We start from the raw sequence: 19586 nt of genomic DNA, 5'->3' as shown, positions 1-19586 counted from the left end.
ATTTGAAACAATAACTTCTATGAGCAAGGCTCAATTATCATTTAATTGAGCTGTGATTAACACAACACAATTATTCAGTGTCCCCGACGACATTACTGGTTGCCATATTCAAACTAATTTACTCTCAATAGCTGTCAAACTAAATTAATATTTGCAAAACTTTGCACACGTTTTTGGATGTGTGTGAGGTTATTTGTCAAATAAATTGCCCCTGTTTTTTGGTGAAGTGCCCCTTCAGGAGACTCGGGTCCTTCAACGTGTGCAATAGACTGCTGCAGTCATTCTATCAGTCTGTAGTGTCCAGCGTCCTCTTCTATGCTGTGGCATGCTGGGGAGGCTACATCAACTCAAGGGACACCAACAAGCTCAAGAAGGCTAGCTCCGTGGTGGGAGTCGAGCTACCTAGACTAGAGGTGATGGCAGAGAGGGGGATGAGAAGGAAGCTGGCTGCCATCCTGGAGAACCCCTCCCACCCTCTCTACGACGAGCTAGTCAAGATGAGAAGCACGTTCAGCCACAGACTCATACCCCCCCGACACTCAACTAACCGCCTCGGACAGTGCTTGTATACCAGCGGCCATCAGGCTCCACAACAGTGGGCAGCGACTGCTGCCAGACATTGACCTAGAACTAATAGGAACCCAAGGAGGACAATAACACTACCTTATGCATACTGCACCTTATGTGGATACTGTGATACTGTGAATAATGTATATTTCAGTTAGTTAGATAGTCAATTATAACACTACCTTATGCATACTGCACCTTATGTGACACTGTGAATACTGTGAATATATATTTCAGTTAGTTAGATAGTAAATTATATTGACCTATTTGTTTACACTGCTTGTGTTGTTCTTACTACGCTGTACCCCCCCCCCCCTCCCCCATGCTGCTATGATGCCTGAATTTCCCCAAGGGGATCAATAAAGGAATATCTTATCTTAACCTAATCAGATGGCAGCATTCCAGCTAATTTTGCAATGTAAAATACCTGCATCATGTCATTATGTCTTTACCAGCACAGCACCAGGTGTACTGGGACCACATTGGAAAGGTGCAAATGAAGGCAAGCTAGAGTCTAATGATTGTATGGTGAATAGCGCCATCTTGTGTCCATGATAATCTGCCACCAGTTTATACTGTAAATCAGTGAGAGTTGCCAAGTGTTACAAAGGCCCGTCCAGATATCTTGTCATTGTATTGACTATAGAGCTAAAACCACTACACCTTGTATTCAAGATCCTTATATTTAATAGTTATCGTGTGCAGTATCACAATTAACACGACACAACAATAACACACCATTTGCCAGGCCAATATACAGATTACAGAACATACATTAAAAACTAAAAATCTATAGAAAATCTATTACATTTACAAACCAATGAGCTTCTATAGACAGTAGAACAGATATGCAGCCAGTATGAGCTTCTAGATACAGTAGAAAAGATATGCAGCCAGTATGAGCTTCTAGATACAGTAGAAAACATATGCAGCCAGTATGAGCTTCTATAGACAGTAGAAAAGATATGCAGCCAGTATGAGCTTCTAGATACAGTAGAAAAGATATGCAGCCAGTATGAGCTTCTAGATACAGTAGAAAACATATGCAGCCAGTATGAGCTTCTAGATACAGTAGAAAAGATATGCAGCCAGTATGAGCTTCTAGATAGACAGTAGAAGAGATATGCAGCCAGTATGAGCTTCTAGATAAGACGGTAGAAAATATATGCAGCCAGTATGAGATTGTTGCATACTCATGTTAGCATTAGTGCAGAATTTGACTAGAACTGTCTCATAGGGACGAATGCTGGAATGGCATTTTGAATGGCGGGCTATAGTTAGACATAAATGAAAGCTCTCATCGACAGACAGATTGCTAGTTATTCATAATGGCATTGAAAGACTGTCCAAATTAGCTGAGTTCTGACAACGGTTTACCCCATTATGCGTCTGTCTTCTTTCCATTGACTCCATAGGTAATTCTACCCTTGCTCAGCAGACACACGACAGAGTAGAACAAATTGTAAAGCGCTTTGGATAAAAGTGCTAGTATATAAATGCAGCCATTTACCATTTACCATTTACATGCAGCTCTATGATGGGATCCCGAGGTTGAAGAGGTGGGTTGAATGAATGAATGAATGAAAACTTTATTTAACAGATTGCAGAATGGGTACAATACAGTACGGCTCAAATACATACAATTGTTAAGGGGATGCAGACCTGAGAAAGACGTTTGTCTTGTTTCCATCAGGGTCCCCCATTTTCAATTCATATAGACATTTATGACATACACAACATACATGACATTTATTGCATAGGGACATATAGGTATTTAGTACTGATACATTTGTGACATAACGGTATTCAAATATACAGTACTGTTAGTGTTACCCCTAGATCCTGACAGAGTATATACATATGATGGGGAGGGGACTGTACATTAGGAGGGGGTGGGTGGGTGGGAGGGAAATATACATACGGCGGGGAGGGAATATATACATGCGGTGGTGAGGAGACTGTCTATTAGGAGGTGGTGGGGGTTTTGGGCATTTACGGTGGCCAGTTTCGAATTGCAGCCTCCCGTAGGTGCTCTTTAAGAGCGGTTTTGAATGTGGGCAGGGATTCACATTCCTTTACAGCTTTGGGTAGGGCGTTCCACATTGTTGTGGCATAATTGCGAAACGTGTTTAGTCCCTTGTTTGAGCCGAATCTGGGTTTAACATGATTTGTTGAGCTTCCTCTGGTGTAGTGGTTGTGGTATTCACTGACCTTTGGGAAGTATTTTGACATGTACATGGGCACCCCGGTCGTATAGTGTATCTTGTAGACCAGGCCCATTGCAAGTTGCTGTACTCTGTCGTCTACTCTAAGCCATCCTAGGTTGGCAAAGTGGGCAGGGGTGAGGTGGGTTCTGGGGTTCAGGTCAAGTAGTAGTCTGACCAGTTTGTTTTGTGATGTTTGTAATTTTGTTTTAAGCGCCTTTGAGGTGCTTTGGTACCATGAGGTGCACGCATAGTCATAGTACCCTTGAATGAGTGCTCCTGCCAGAGTCTTCAGGGTATTCTTGTTTACCAGAGAGGAGATCCGGTACAAGAATCTAGTTCGTTGGTTGACTTTTTTTTATTACATTGGATGCCATTTTGTCACAGGAAAGATTTGCCTCTAGGATGGAACCCAGGTAGGTAATTTCGTCTTTCCTTGTGACAATATTGTCACCCACTGTAACTGAGAATCCGTCGGTCTTGCTGAGTTTGTTATTTGAACCGAAGAGAATGGACTCTGTTTTGCCCATGTGTAATGATAGTTTGTTATCAGCGAGCCATATGCAGATTTTGCCTAGTTCCGTGCTGAGGGTTTTTTCAACCTGCAATTTGTTCTTGTCAGAGATCAGCAGGGCTGAGTCGTCCGCAAACAGGAACAAGTTGCAGTCACAGGCTGACGACATGTAATTTAGACAGGTTAGAATGTTAACCCTGGTGACGGCCTTTCCAAATCTGCAGTGAACCATAATGTAACATGTTTCTGTAAATGTTACTACAGGAAGTGATTAAGCAATAGAACACAAGAGTAAATAACATCACATCTAAAGTATTTCCATCATCTCAGCCGCGACTCTATTTACTAGATTTACTACAACGCACAGCCTTTAGTGTTCTGTTGCTTTTATACAACAGATTTTATGCAGTATCTGATTTCACATTGTGAATAAAACACTTAGCTATAACATTTTGATGAAGAGTTAATTCAGCTCAGTATACAATATACACTAAACTACTCCTAGCAGTGTTGTTATATCATTTCAATTTCAAAGTGCAGCCATAATCAGCCTTTGTGTCCGTTTGAAGATTAGTTCTATAGATAATATACAAAATATTGTTTTGTTGTCCATCTGTAACAGTCCTATTTATTATGAATTATTAATTTTATATGTGGAACAAGATATGGTCCAAGGACATATGAAGACATGTACAGTCACCTTATACAGTTATTATACAAAGGGAAAAGTGATCATATCCAAATGTGTGCATTTTTTAATTGGCTAGATTGAATATGTTAAAGGTAATTGATCCAAACATACATGAATGTGTAGCTCCACCACCAGACATAAGAATGGAGCCCTGTTTTCATAGCCTGCTGACTGACACCAGACAACGCTGCTTGTATTTGTTCTGTGGCTGAAACACTTTGGGTATGTTGGCAATGTTTGCAAACATTGTAGTAAAACTGATCTATATTACATTTTACAATAGGTTCAGAAAGTTCCAAATATCTTATATTCCATGTACAGATCAAGGTAGACTTAGTATGGAGTAGTTGGAGTACTATATATATATTGCACAGGATATACTTATATTTTATAATTATAGTTACAGTATATATATTGTACCGGGAGTAGACATAACATAGTTAGTTATATTTGTACCAGGGGTAGACTTAGCATAGTTATTTGTATATTTATAAACAGGTTGGGCTGTACATGTACACACATATTTGTATTATTGATACTGTAGAGCAGGGGTCGGCAACCTGCGGCCTCGAGGCCGCATGCGGCTCTTTAGCCAATCAGCTGTGGCTCCCTGGCCCAAAAAAAAAAAAAAAAAATGTCATTATTATTATGGAGATCGATGTCATACTGTGACACTGAAATGAAAAAATATTTCATCAACTAAGATATTTAGTCAACAAAAGGCTTACCTGTATGCCTGATATGTGGTGCGAAATTTACGAACAATGAAAAATGTACTTTTTATTTTATAGATTTTGCACAAATAAGGGAAGGACTCTAATAGAGCTGCATAGTTCAGGGTTTTATTTCAAAGTAGGTCTACAGATGCCAGTGTTTTTTCTCCTTTTCTGTGTTTTATTTCAAAGTAGGTCTACACATGGTATTCTTTTTTCAAAGTGGACTACTTTCTATTTTATAAATGTTCCACAAATAAGGGAAGGACTCAAATATACCTGAATAGTTCAGGGTTTTATTTCAAAGTCGGTCTACAGACACCAGTGTTGTCTCCTCTTCTGTGTTTTATTAAAAAATAGGTCTACACAGCCAGTATTTTTTCTCCTCTTCATAAGAGTGAGGTTTTCCTTTGTTATAACAGGTAAAACTAAAAACAGTAATTAAAAAGTCAATTTTTTTCTTTTTGTTGCTTTATAATCCCATTAATGCAACAAACTGTGTGCTATAAGTGTATAAAGTATAATAAATCGCAAATTACTTTGGGTATGCAATTGTCAGGCGTTTTATGCTAAATGTGGGGTATGCTTGGGGATATATAAAACGTTATACACTGTGTTATCTTCATTTTAAGGGTAAATAGGTTGTGCGGCGCCGGCTCCCTGAGCATTTTATTTTGTGGGACAGGGGAAAAGTGGCTCTTTTGATAGTAAAGGTTGCTGACCCCTGCTGTAGAGTATAGACTTATGTTTCTTCTATGAACTCTAACTCGTTTCATTTGAACAGTATTGAATTTCAATGGTAATGTTAGATTTAGACTGAAGTTCTATATTGAGGTTCAGTCGGTGAAACGGCAAGTTTCAAGCAAATATCCACACGGGTCCTTCTGGGTTTAGATGTCCACGTTTATTTAGTAAGAACAAAAGAACAAAAGACAAAATGCACAATATTCAATAAATGGTAATTCTTCCTAAACCAGCTCCTATCTAGGTCTGTCTCCCTCAAAGTCGGCCACCAGAAGAACATCTCTCTCTCTCAGCTCTTTTGATAACGCAGATGGGTCTGTTTTGAAACAAAATAGTTGCATTTACGACTGACCCATGCCCCACACATCCTGGCTGTGGGTTCAACAGAAGGCCTTGAAGATAGAGTGTCCCGTATGAAGTGTCCCGGCTGCCCAGAGATAAGAGGTGAGGGAGAAGGTTATAGGCAGAATCAACCTCCCCATGGAGGTCTGGCCACCACATTGTTACCAACCCCCCCTGGAACAGAGAGAGGAGAGACGGACCCAAATCCCACAGTAATTCAAAATGACCAAAGGTGATCAAACACAAATACAACAGTTGCATATTGTTGTCCAACCTACCCAGAGTATGAAAATACAGATTTCGACTCCCCTGCATGCAAAGGGGCAGAGGTACTGAAGATGGGAATCAAATATGTGAATATGTAAATATCCAATCAAACAAACTTTAGCCGGGTAGGCTAGAAACTAGAAACAAAGCTAAACATAGTGTGTGTGTCCCTCAGAACAGTGATAAGAGTGACTGTCAGTGAATGTAACGCCTAATTACCTCATCTTTCACAACTCAGCTTCTTCAAGATCAATTTAAATCCAAAACCCTGCGTAGAGGAGCTGTGAATGTCACTGATCTCTACTTCAGCTCACAGAACTCAGCCTTCGCAGGGTATGAGTGAAGCCAAAGTCCAGGATAGAGAGGCTGAGTGAATGTGGTGTTGACTCTGTGCAGGAGGGTCATGGTGTTAGAGACGCTGTAGAAGCACAGAGTCCCTGCCCTGTGATCCAGGTACACTCCTATTCTGGAGGACCGGGGGCCCCATATTCTTATTCTCTCGTTATCGTGGCAGAAGAAGTAATGACTTGGTGTGCACTCTAAAGCCCAGGATTTGGAATTGTATCCAAATCCACAGTTCTCCACCCCGGTGCCTGTTCTACTAATGTCTTTGTAGGAGGCTGCTACAGAAACCACTCCAGGTCCACTCTACTCCACCTCCCAGTAACAGCGTCCAGTCAGACCTTCTCTACCCAGAACCTGCCACCTTTCAATAAATCGTTCTGGGTGATTAGGATATGACTGCTCTTGATGCTGCATCAGTGTTGCTTTGTTGTTCCCCTCAGACAAAGACAGACGTGTGTGTGTTGTGTTTGGGTCCAGTGTGATCTGAGAGGAATATTGTAAGAAGTCAGCTCTGGTCTTGGGCTCTGGTGGTGGCAGTAAAACATTAACTGCATTCACTGTTGTTGAGATTCTGGGCCACTGCTCTTTCAGAACGTCCTCTAGTTTCACTCTCAGCTCAGACACGACCTCAGTCACATCTGCAAAGTACAGGAGAGGAAGGACACTGATGCTGGGTAAGTCTGTAGACTCACTGGGACTGGAGAGGGGGGGGTAACTCTGTAGAAAGTGGATGTGGTCCTCTGTGTGTGAGAGCTGCTCCAGCTCAGTGTCTCTCCTCCTCAGGTCCGCTATCTCCTGCTCCAGTCTCTTCTGCACTTCTTCAGCCTGAGTCACTGTGGTCCTCTGTTGGGCTCTGATGACCTTCTTCTGCTCAGAGCGCCTCGTCTCCAAGGAGCGTATCAGCTCAGTAAAGATGCTCTCACTGTCCTCCACTGCTTTATCAGCAGAGCGATTGAGAGAATCAACAGCCTGTTGGGCCTCTTTGAGTCGCTTCTCTCTCTCCTGGACTCTCTGGTGGACTTTCTGCCGACTCATGCCAAGCTCTTTCTGTCTCTCTGTCCTTTCTGCTGCAGCTGAGACTGTATCATGGCCTTTATGTTCATCCATGGAACACAAATAACAGATACACTGCTGATCAGTACGACAGAAAACATCCAGAATCCTGTCGTGACGAGTGCAGGTGTTCTCCTGAAGCCGTGTGGAGGCTATGACCAGCTTATGCTTCTTAAAGGTATCAGATTGATAGTGAGGCTGGAGGTGAGTTTCACAGTAAGAAGCCAGACATACCAGGCAGGACTTGAGGGCTTTCTGCTTTCTCCCAGTGCAGACATCACAGGCCACGTCTCCAGGTCCAGCATAACAGTGATCAGGAGGAGCAGCTTGGAGTCCTGTCTTCATTAGTTGTTCTATCACTTCAGCCAGCATGTTGTTTTTCTTCAGAGCAGGCCTCGGAGTAATAGTCTCCCTGCACTGGGGACATGATGTGTAGATCCCCCTCTGATCATCTCGATCCCAGCAGTCTTTAATACAGCCCATACAGTAGCTGTGTCCACAGGGAATAGTTACCGGATCCTTCAGTAGATCCAGACAGATAGAACAGCAGAACTGGTCCCGGTATAGATCAACTCCTTGCTGCGCCATTTCAAGTTTTGTTTTCTCAGGAAGATCGTGTGTGGGTGGAAGGTGCTTCCTGGTTGTAGAGTAAACTCGGATTGTGTGTGACGCGTTTTGGTGGGAGGTGCTTCCTGGTTATAGTTGTCCAGGGGAGGAGTCACTTTAAAGAGACAGTGTAGTGATTGTTAATGGTACATAATTCACCCACGGAACTATTGTTAGGAACAAGAGTTCCGCCCGGACATTATATGAGGTGGCACTGCCTGCCACCACGAGTCAGTCGTTCTGCACGCAACGGAGCAGTAGCTTGTTGTATTTTGTGTATTGAATAAAAGCTGTTCGCTCTACCGAGCTACCGTCTCCGACTCCCATCTCTCGGCACTACACTGGTGACCCCGACATTGGTCTCGCTGAAGTATCAGGGACCGGACCGAACATGGCAAACAATGCCGTTATTATTCGATTGCCGGAGTTTTGGGAGCATTCTGCGGCGGCGTGGTTCGCGCAGGCAGAGGCGCAGTTCGCCCTACGAGGGGTTGACGACGACGCCGCGAGATATTACCACGTCGTCTCGAGCCTCGGGAGCACGACAGCGGCGAGGACGGTAGGCTTCATAACAGCTCCGCCTGCCCGGTATAAATATGAGGCGTTTAAGACGCACCTACTCAGGATTTTTGAGTTGTCACCGTCTGAGCGGGCCCGACGCTTGCTGGATATACGTGGCTTGGGAGACAGCAAGCCGTCGGCGCATATGGAGATGATGCTGAACCTGCTGGGCGCCGAGCAGCCGAACTTTTTATTTAAAGAGCTGTTCCTCAGGCACATGCCGCCACGGGTACAGACGGCACTGGCCAATACGAACATTGTGGATCCCCGTGCTCTGGCAGAGGAGGCAGATCGCTTCTACCTGGCCACTCGACACTTTGCCCCGGGGCTAATAGCCTCGACATGCGGTTACACGCCGCAGGGGGGAGGGGCGAGGAAGATCAGGAGCAGCGCTGCCGCAGGCCGGTGTTATTACCACGCACGTTTCGGCGCGAGGGCGACGAGATGCCGTTCCCCTTGCACTTTCGGCATAACGCGTAAACGCAGACACCTGCGCCCAGTAGCAGCGGTGAGCGCAGGTATGTCGAACCGGCTGCTTTTCATTAGAGACACACTCTCCGGTTGCAAATTCCTCTGCGACACCGGAGCTCAGAGGAGCGTCCTGCCAGCTACGAGAGAGGACATCGCCGGCGATGATAGAGGTCCACGCCTGACTACCGCCAACGATACCCCTATCCGCACCTACGGTACAAGGACCGTGGAACTGTGTTTTGGGGGCCAGCGGTTCACGTGGGACTGCATCACGGCCGACATTTCGTTCCCACTACTGGGGGCAGATTTCCTGGGTGCACACGGTCTCCTCGTGGACATTAGACATGGCCGCCTAATAAACGCACAGACACGGGCTTCGTTGGCATGTGTCCGCGATGAGGCGACATACGGCGGCCTTCTTACAGCCTTCACCGACCACGAACCCCTCACGTTTTCTGAGTCAAGACACGTCGCCGAGAGGCCCAACGTCGTCATCGGAGCTGTACAGCCGGACCTCGACTACGTCAACAGGGGCTCGGAACAGGCCTCCGACCACGACATCCAGGCCCTCGGGACTGCAGATTCCAGGCTACGCCTGGAGGACGTCGCGATTGGTCACGCGGGTCCGACGCTGCTGGGTGACCTGTCCACCGGACACCCTAGCCCACAGGCCCCTGAGGACTGGCGAAGGCTCGCCTTTGAGGTGGGGTACAACCACCACAAGGTTGAACCCGCCCACGTAGGCATTTCCCAGCCCTTGGAGCTGGCCCTCTCCCCCCGCCGAGGCCGTCCGCCGCTACCCCGGGACCCGCCAACGACGGAGCCGCCGTTGGCCTCGTCGACGTCTGTGCCCCCGGGTGTCGGGGAGGACACGGGCGCTTGCGCCGCCCCTACCTCCCCGACCCTGGCTTTCCGCACTCACCGTGGCCGGTTCATGCCCCCGGGCGCCGTGGAGGGCGCAATCGCTTGCACCGCGCCCCGGGTTGTCCGCTCACGCCGCGGCCGGGTCGTGGTCTCTCCCCGCCGTGGAGATTTTGACCATGGTTGAATTCTGGGGGGGCTTGTGTAGTGATTGTTAATGGTACATAATTCACCCACGGAACTATTGTTAGGAACAAGAGTTCCGCCCGGACATTATATGAGGTGGCACTGCCTGCCACCACGAGTCAGTCGTTCTGCACGCAACGGAGCAGTAGCTTGTTGTATTTTGTGTATTGAATAAAAGCTGTTCGCTCTACCGAGCTACCGTCTCCGACTCCCATCTCTCGGCACTACAACAGTGTCTATTTTACTGTGATTCATAGATAGATGTTTTTACATAGTTCAGACTTTCTCTCGCCATCAACTACCTCTAATGTGTTTACTTTGTCAAGGAAACCCCACTAAAACTCATAAGCACAAAGAGAGAAAGAGGTATACATACTCAATACAATTGATTGATTGATTGATTGATTGATTGATTGATTGATTGATTGAAAAGTTTATTAACAGATTGCAGAATGGGTACAGTATAGTACAGCTCAATACATACAATTGTTAAGAGGATGCAGACCTGAGAAAGACTTTCGTCTTGTTTCCATCAGGGTCCTCCATTTTCAATTCATCATATGACACACACGACATACAGATAGACAGTACTGCTACATTTATGACATTTATGACATACCAGATTTTCAAATACAGTACTGTTTGTGATACTAAAAAAATCCAGAAAAAAAGTGTATATACATTTGACATAGAAACTGTGCATTGGGGGAGGTTGGGTAGGTGGGGTGGCCGGTGGGGCTGTACATTGGAGGTGGGGGGGGGGGGGGGGGGGGGGGGGGTTGGGTAGGGGGGGGGACACTGTACATTGGAATACTGACCTACATTTGACATAGAAACTGTACATTGGAGGAGGTTGGGTAGGTGGGGTGGGGTTGGGTGGGGCTGTACATTGGAGGTGGGGGGGGGGGGGGTACAATACAAAATCTCTTTCCATTTCTCTCTCTTTCTATCTCTCATACACACTCTCACACATCATTTAATGTCTTACTGTCACTCTCTCCTCTCTTGCTTTCTTTTTCTCTCACACTTTCTCCTCTCTCTCTCTCTCACACACACACACACACACACACACACACACACACACTTTCTCCCTCTCTCTCTCGCGCATTTACTCTCATTCTCTCCTCTCTTGCTTTCTCTTTCTCTCACACTCACTATTCTCTCTTGCTCTCTCTCTCTGTCTCTCGCTCTATCACTGATTTGATTTACTGATTTGTTTGGAGGCTGGTTTCTTACCAGTTTCCTTTATGTCTCAGAAAGAACCCGACTTCATTGCTGGGCATTGGTGTCAAAGTAAATCTGCAGTAGTTCTCATTTCATGAGCAAAGTTATGTATATATATAATTATGAGACCCATGATTACAGTTGTTAAAAGCATATCTAGAGAATAACTTGATGTTACCAAATATGCACTAGTAGGTACAGTAACTGTATGTAGCACACTCTCAGGGGCTCATACAGAAACAAACATTTCATTATAAAGTATTCTGTATTTTGTTGTGACAAATAATAAACAAACTTGAACTTGAAAGAAAGTAGAGAACCCAGGGGAGGAAAGAAAGTACTTTTACTCTTGTATTTAAATACAGTTTTTAGGATACTTTACTTGAGTATTTCCAGTTTAGGGATCTCATATCAGATTACTTTATTCGCCATTTATGTAAACACAATGGAACGTGCTACGACAGTACAGTGCATAATCTTTTTTAACAAATAAGAATAATAATCACAACAATACATTTTACTATGTACACTTCAAAGGAAGTTTCCTAATTTATTTTCCTCAACCACATTTATACAAACCCTGCCAGTTACTATACTTTCTTTTAATCCAAAATATGTGATCAGATGGAAAACATAACATTTAATGTTTAAGTCTGTCGATGTCAAAAGGAAGGAATCACAACCAGCATAACTGGATGTACAACCAGTTTGACGTCACACAGAGGTTGATGCATTGAGAATTTAGGAGCTCCCAAGCATTATAATCCTGTAGTACACCATACAGAATGTGTATTTACTTTAGTCACTTACATTCAATATTTACTTTTATGCTATTACTTTAATAGAATTTTTAATAGAGTCCTTTTACGTTTATCAGAGTACTATTCTATCAAATGGGGTAAAGTTGGTTTTGATATTGGATATTCACATAAATCCATTTCTCTCTTCAGCACCTCTGTCCCTTTGCCTGTGGGGAAGTCCACATCTTTATTTTCATAATCAACAATCAACAACCTTTTTTCATATGTATTCACCTTTTTAATTACTATTGAAATTCAATAGCGTTAGAATCAAACAAGTTAGAGTTCCAAAAGAATGCTGCTTTTAGTCTAGATATATATTACCATTGAAATGAAATAGCGTTACATTTAAATGACTTAGTGTTTGAAATCCAATGCTGGTTTAAATCTAGATATCCTCCCTCAAATAATTACTTTCTAAATTGATACCATTGAAATTCAATACTGTTACCTATGGCTGTTTACTTACTGTTTACTACTTACTGTTTACTATTCCAATATCAATGCTGGTTTAAGTCTAGATATCATCCCTCCAATTAGCAGCAATTAGCTTGTCAAATATCTGTTCCAAATCTTTAAGGAAGAATATGAAACGGTCATGAATTACCATTGAAATTCAATAGCGTTAAATGAAAATGACGAGTTCCAAAAACAATGCTGGACTATGGGGGTACATTTCTATCAAAAATTCTACTTTACGATTGTGGATTCTACTTTTGCGTTTGTTTATTTTTGATAGAAATCTACCCCCATAGTAGTCTGCAGGTGGGAGGAGCTCCGAGAGTCTCAGTTCTGAGTCCTGAACCACATGAGAGAAAAGCTAGAGGTCACACAGGCTTTTAGACAGCTGCCTGGTGTTTATTCTTTTGCTAGTTTCTTTCTTTTCTTCTTGATGTTTTTATTAAAAGAAGACTTGCAGAATCTATAATAAATGGTTTATAAAAAAAACATTTGAAACAATAACTTCTATGAGCAAGGCTCAATTATCATTTAATTGAGCTGTGATTAACACAACACAAGGATTCAGTGTCCCCGACGACATTACTGGTTGCCATATTCAAACTAATTTACTCTCAATAGCTGTCAAACTAAATTAATATTTGCAAAACTGTTTGTTTTTGGATGTGTGTGAGATTATTTGTAAAATAAATTGCCACTGTTGTTTTGGTGAAGTGCCCCTTTAACCCAATCAGATAGCAGCATTCCAGCTCATTTTGCAATGTAAAAACCATACCTGCATCATGTCATTGTGTCTTTACCACCACAGCACCAGGTGTACTGGGACAACATTGGAAAGGTGCAAATGAAGGCAAGCCAAAGGTCAGTGAATACCACGATCACAACACCAGAGGGAGCTCCACAAATCATGTTAAACCCAGATTCGGCTCAAACAAGGGACTAAACACGTTTCGCAATTATGCCACATCAATGTGGAACGCCCTACCCACAGCTGTAAAGGAATGTGAATCACTACCCACTTTCAAAAACACTCTCAAAAAACACCTACGGGAGACTGCAATTCGAAACTGGCTCCTACAAATGTCCTAACCCAGTTGCACAGTAAATGACCAAGTATGGCTTTGTCAGTATTCCAATGTACAGTGTACAGTGTCGTCGTCCCCCCCTACCCGACCCCCCCCCCACCTCCAATGTACAGCCCCCACCCACCCACCCAACCCCACCCACCCAACCTCCTCCAATGTACAGTTTCTACGTCAAATGTATATACACTCTTTTTCTTGACTCTTTTTGTATCACAAACAGTACTGTATTTGCAAATCTGATATGTCATAAATGTATAGATGTAGCAGTACTGTCTATCTGTATGTCATGTATGTCATATATGTTATGATGAATTGAAAATGGGGGACCCTGATGTAAACAAGACTGGTCTGCATCCCCTTAACAATTGTATGTATTGAGCTGTACTGTACTGTACCCATTCTGCAATCTGTTAATAAACTTTTCAATCAATCAATCAATCAAGCTATGTCGAATGATTGTATGGTGAATAGCGGCATCTTGTGTCCATGATAATCTGCCACCAGTTTATACTGTAAATCAGTGAGAGTTGCCCAGTGTTACAATGGCCCGTCCAGATCTCTTGTCATTGTATTGACTATAGGGCTTAAACCACTACACCTTGTATTCAAGATCCTTATATTTAATGGTTATCGTGATCGTGTGCAGTATCACAATTAATACAACAATAACACACCATTTGCCAGGCCAATATACAGATTACAGAACATACATTAAAAACTAAAAATCTATAGAAAATCTATTACATTTACAAACCAATGAGCTTCTATAGACATTAGAACAGATATGCAGCCAGTATGAGCTTCTAGATAGACAGTAGAACAGATATGCAGCCAGTATGAGCTTCTGAATCTAGACAGTAGAAAATATATGCAGCCAGTATGAGCTTCTAGATACAGTAGAAAAGATATGCAGCCAGTATAAGCTTCTAGATACAGTAGAAAAGATATGCAGCCAGTATGAGCTTCTAGATAAGACAGTAGAAAATATATGCAGCCAGTATGAGATTGTTGCATATACTCATGTTAGCATTAGTGCAGAATTTGACTAGAACTGTCTCATAGGGACGAATGCTGGAATGGCATTTTGAATGGCAGGCATAGTTAGACATAAGAAAGCTCTCATCGACAGACAGATTGCTAGTTATTCATAATGGCTGTCCAAATTACCTGAGTTCTACGGTTTACCCCATTATGCGTCTGTCTTCTTTCCATTGACTCCATAGGTAATTCTACCCTTGCTCAGCAGACACACGACAGAGTAGAGCAGTCGTCTGGTAATCCAGAGGTTCACGGTTCGATTCCTGCTCCTCCCGGGCAACGTGTCGAAGTGTCCTTGAGCAAGATACTTAACCCCTAATTGCTCCCGATGAGCAGGTTGGCACCTTGCATGGTCGCCTCCACCGTCGGTGTGTGAATGTGTGAGTGAATGGGTCTAATGTGAGGAACAAATTGTAAAGCGCTTTGGATAAAAGTGCTAGTATATAAATGCAGCCATTTACCATTTATTATTTACATGCAGCTCTATGATGGGATCCCGAGGTTGAAGAGGTGGGTTAAAATGTTAACCCTGGTGACGGCCTTTCCAAATCTGCAGTGAACCATAATGTAACATGTTTCTGTAAATGGTACTACAGGAAGTGACTAAGCAATAGAACACAAGAGTAAATAACATCACATCTAAAGTATTTCCATCATCTCAGTATTAAATCTATTTACTAGATTTACTACAACGCACAGCCTTTAGTGTTCTGTTGCTTTTATACAACAGATTTTATGCAATATCTGATTTCCCATTGTGAATAAAACACTTAGCTATAACGTTTTGATGAAGAGTTAATTCAGCTCAGTATACAATATACACTAAACTACTCGTAGCAGTGTTGCTATAGCAAACAACATACAGTGACATGTTATATCATTTCAATTTCAAAGTGCTATAATCAGCCTTTGTGTCCGTTTGAAGATTAGTTCTATAGATAATATACAAAATATTGTTTTGTTGTCCAACTGTAACAGTCCTATTTATTATGGATTATTAATTTCACATGTGGAACAAGATATGGTCCAAGGACAAAGCTGGAAGATTTTGCACAACCTTTGACCTTCATAACATGCTGTTATTTTGTCAGCAAAGATACAATATCTTCAGTGAACTGAAATAGAGTGCGGGTGTGTTGCATAACTCGTCTCTCATCACCACTGTACAAATGTTTATGTAAAGTCCTGTTGGATACTTAAATCAATATATATTTTGAATAAACTATGAACTTGTGAAAGTGTTGTTATTTTTATATATGTTTTTACACACTATACATTGCCCTTCATATTTTATAGGTAATTATTTTATACTAAATGTTTATATGAAGACATGTACAGTCACCTTATACAGTTATTATACAAAGGGAAACGTGATCATATCCAAATGTGTGCATTTTTAATTGGCTAGATTGAATATGTTAAAGGTAATTGATCCAAACATGCATGAATGTGTAGCTCCACCACCAGACATAAGAATGGAGCCCTGTTTTCATAGCCTGCTGACCGACACCAGACAACGCTGCTTGTATTTGTTCTGTGGCTGAAACACTTTGGGTATGTTGGCAATGTTTGCAAACATTGTAGTAAAACTGATCTATATTACATTTTACAATAGGTTCAGAAAGTTCCAAATATCTTATATTCCATGTACAGATCAAGGTAGACTTAGTATGGAGTACTATATATATTGCACAGGATATACTTATATTTATAATTATAGTTACAGTATATATATTGTACCGGGAGTAGACATAAGATAGAGTTAGGTATATTTGTACCAGGGGTAGACTTAGCATAGTTATTTGTATATTTATAACAGGTTGGGCTGTACATGTACACACATATTTGTATTATTGATACTGTAGAGTATAGACTTATGTTTCTATGAACTCTAACTCATTTCTTTTGAACAGTATTGAATTTCAATGGTAATGTTAGATTTAGACTGAAGTTCTCATGTAGCACATCATGGAAATAGTGAGTTCAAGTGAAATCCTTCACGTTGTGTTCAAAGTTCTATATTGAGGTTCAGTCGGTGAAACGGCAAGTTTCAAGCAAATATCCACTCGGGTCCTTCTGGGTTTAGATATGTCCACGTTTATTTAGTAAGAATACAAGAACAAAAGACAAAATGCACAATATTCAATTAATGGTCATTCTTCCTAAGCCAGCTCCTCTCTAGGTCTGTCTCCCTCAAAGTCGGCCACCAGCGGAACAACTCTCTCTCTCTCTCTTTTGATAACGCAGATGAGTCTGTTCTAAAACTAAATAGTTGCATTTACGACTGACCCATGCCCCACACATCCTGGCTGTGGGTTCAACAGAAGGCCTTGAAGATAGAGTGTCCCGTATGAAGTGTCCCGGCTGCCCAGAGACAAGAGGTGAGGGAGAAGGTTATAGGCAGAATCAACCTCCCCATGGAGGTCCGGCCCCCACATTGTTACCACCCCCCCCCCCCCCCCCCCCTTGGAACAGAGAGAGGAGAGACAGACCCAAATCCCACAGTAATTCAAAATGACCAAAGGTGATCAAATACAAATACAACAGTTGCATATTGTTGTCCAGCCTACCCTGAGTATGAAAATACAGATTTTGACTTCCCCACATGCAAAGGGACAGAGGTATTGAAGATGGGAATCAAATATGTGAATATGCAAATATCCAATCAAACAAACTTTACCTCGGTAGGTTAGAAACTAGAAACAAAGATAAACATAGTGTGTCTGTGTGTGTGTCCTTCAGAACAATGATAGAGTGACTGAGTGAATGTAACGCCTAATTACCTCATCTTTCACAACTCAGCTTCTTCAAGATCAATTTAAATCCAAAACCCTGGGTAGAGGAGCTGTGAATGTCACTGATCTCTACTTCAGCTCACAGAACTCAGCCTCCGCAGAGATAAATACCCTAAGTCCAGGATAGAGAGGCTGAGTGAATGTGGTGTTGACTCTGTGCAGGAGGGTCATTGTGTCAGAGACGCTGTAGAAGCACAGAGTCCCTGCCCTGTGATCCAGGTACACTCCTATTCTGGAGGACCGGGGGCCCGGTACTGTTATGCTCTCGTTATTGTGTCTGAAGAGGTAATTACAAGGTGTGCACTCTAAAGCCCAGGATTTGGAATTTAATCCAAACACACAGTCCTCCTGAGTGCCTGTTCTACTAATGTCTTTGTAGGAGGCTGCTACAGAAACCCCTTCACTCCACTCCACCTCCCAGTAACAGCGTCCAGTCAGACCTTCTCTACCCAGAACCTGAGGCCACCATCCAATAAATCGTTCTGGGTGATTAGGATATGACTGCTCTTGCTGCATACGTGTTGCTTTTCTGTTCCTTTCAGACAAAGACAGACGTGTGTTTGTTGTGTTTGGGTCCAGTGTGATCCGAGAGTAATATTGTAAGAAGCCAGTTCTGGTCTTGGGCTCTGGTGGTGGCAGTAAAACATTAACTGCATTCACTGTTGTTGAGATTCTGGGCCACTGCTCTTTCAGAACGTCCTGTAGTTTGTCTCTCAGCTTAGACACGACCTCAGTCACGTCTGCAAAGTACAGGAGAGGAAGGACACTGATGCTGGGTGAGTCTGTAGACTCACTGGGACTGGAGAGAGGGGGGTAACTCTGTAGAAAGTGGATGTTGTCCTCTGTGTGTGAGAGCTGCTCCAGCTCAGTGTCTCTCCTCCTCAGGTCCGCTATCTCCTGCTCCAGTCTCTTCTGCACTTCTTCAGCCTGAGTCACTGTGGTCCTCTGTTGGGCTCTGATGACCTTCTTCAGCTCAGAGCGCCGCGTCTCCAAGGAGCGTATCAGCTCAGTAAAGATTCTCTCACCGTCCCCCACTGCTTTATCAGCAGAGCGATTGAGAGAATCAACAGCCTGTTGGGCCTCTTTGAGTCGCTTCTCTCTCTCCTGGACTCTCTGGTGGATTTTCTGCTGACTCATGCCAAGCTCTTTCTGTCTCTCTGTCCTTTCTGCTGCAGCTGAGACTGTATCATGGCCTTTATGTTCATCCATGGAACACAAATAACAGATACACTGCTGATCAGTACGACAGAAAACATCCAGAATCCTGTCATGACGAGTGCAGGTGTTCTCCTGAAGCCGTGTGGAGGCTATGACCAGCTTATGCTTCTTAAAGGTATCAGATTGATAGTGAGGCTGGAGGTGAGTTTCACAGTAAGAAGCCAGACATACCAGGCAGGACTTGAGGGCTTTCCGCTTTCTCCCAGTGCAGACATCACAGGCCACGTCTCCAGGTCCAGCATAACAGTGATCAGGAGGAGCAGCTTGGAGTCCTGTCTTCATTAGTCGTTCCATCACTTCAGAAATTATATTGTTTTTCTTCAGAGTAGGCCTCGGAGTAATAGTCTCCCTGCACTGGGGACATGTGTAGATCCCCCTCTGATCATCGCGATCCCACCAGTCTTTAATACAGCCCATACAGTAGCTGTGTCCACAGGGAATAGTGACCGGATCCTTCAGTAGATCCAGACAGATAGAACAGCAGAACTGGTCCCGGTACAGATCAACTCCTTGCTGCGCCATTTCAAGTTTTGTTTTCTCAGGAAGAGTGAAATCTGATCACGCGGGTGGCGTGCGTCACTGCTTCCTGGTTGTAGAGTAAACTCCGATTGTGTGTGACGCGTTTTGGTGGGAGGTGCTTCCTGGTTATAGTTGTACAGGGGAGGAGTCACTTTAAAGAGACAGTGTCTATTTTACTGTGATTCATAGATAGATGTTTTTACATAGTTCAGACTTTCTCTCGCCATCAACTACCTCTAATGTGTTTACTTTGTCAAGGAAAACCCACTAAAACTCATAAGCACAAAGAGAGAAAGAGGTATACATACTCAATACAACACAAT

The 19586-nt window shown here is 43.1% G+C and overlaps 1 protein-coding gene and 1 pseudogene across 2 annotated transcripts in view; both read right to left on the bottom strand.

The window, feature by feature from the left end:
* The window catches only part of LOC311223812, a 28941-nt pseudogene extending 20913 nt beyond the window's left edge, over positions 1-8028 (bottom strand). Inside the window, exon 1 of the transcript in view lies at positions 6347-8028. The product of the transcript in view is annotated as an uncharacterized misc_RNA (transcript). The remainder of the gene's footprint in view (positions 1-6346) is intronic.
* Positions 8029-17294: 9266 nt separating this feature from the next.
* Positions 17295-19266, bottom strand: LOC311224070 (tripartite motif-containing protein 16-like; the record flags this gene model as incomplete). Its single annotated transcript, XM_084308884.1, has 1 exon — positions 17295-19266. One exon carries the CDS (start codon positions 19264-19266, stop codon positions 17596-17598), a length of 1671 nt encoding a protein of 556 aa, XP_084165010.1. The 3' UTR covers positions 17295-17595.
* Between the last annotated feature and the right edge of the window lie 320 nt (positions 19267-19586).

This window comes from Notolepis coatsorum (genome assembly GCF_963971535.1).
Source record: "Notolepis coatsorum genome assembly, chromosome: 2".
Taxonomy (NCBI): Eukaryota; Metazoa; Chordata; class Actinopteri; order Aulopiformes; family Paralepididae; genus Notolepis; species Notolepis coatsorum.
This window is presented reverse-complemented; position numbering and strand designations above follow the sequence as displayed.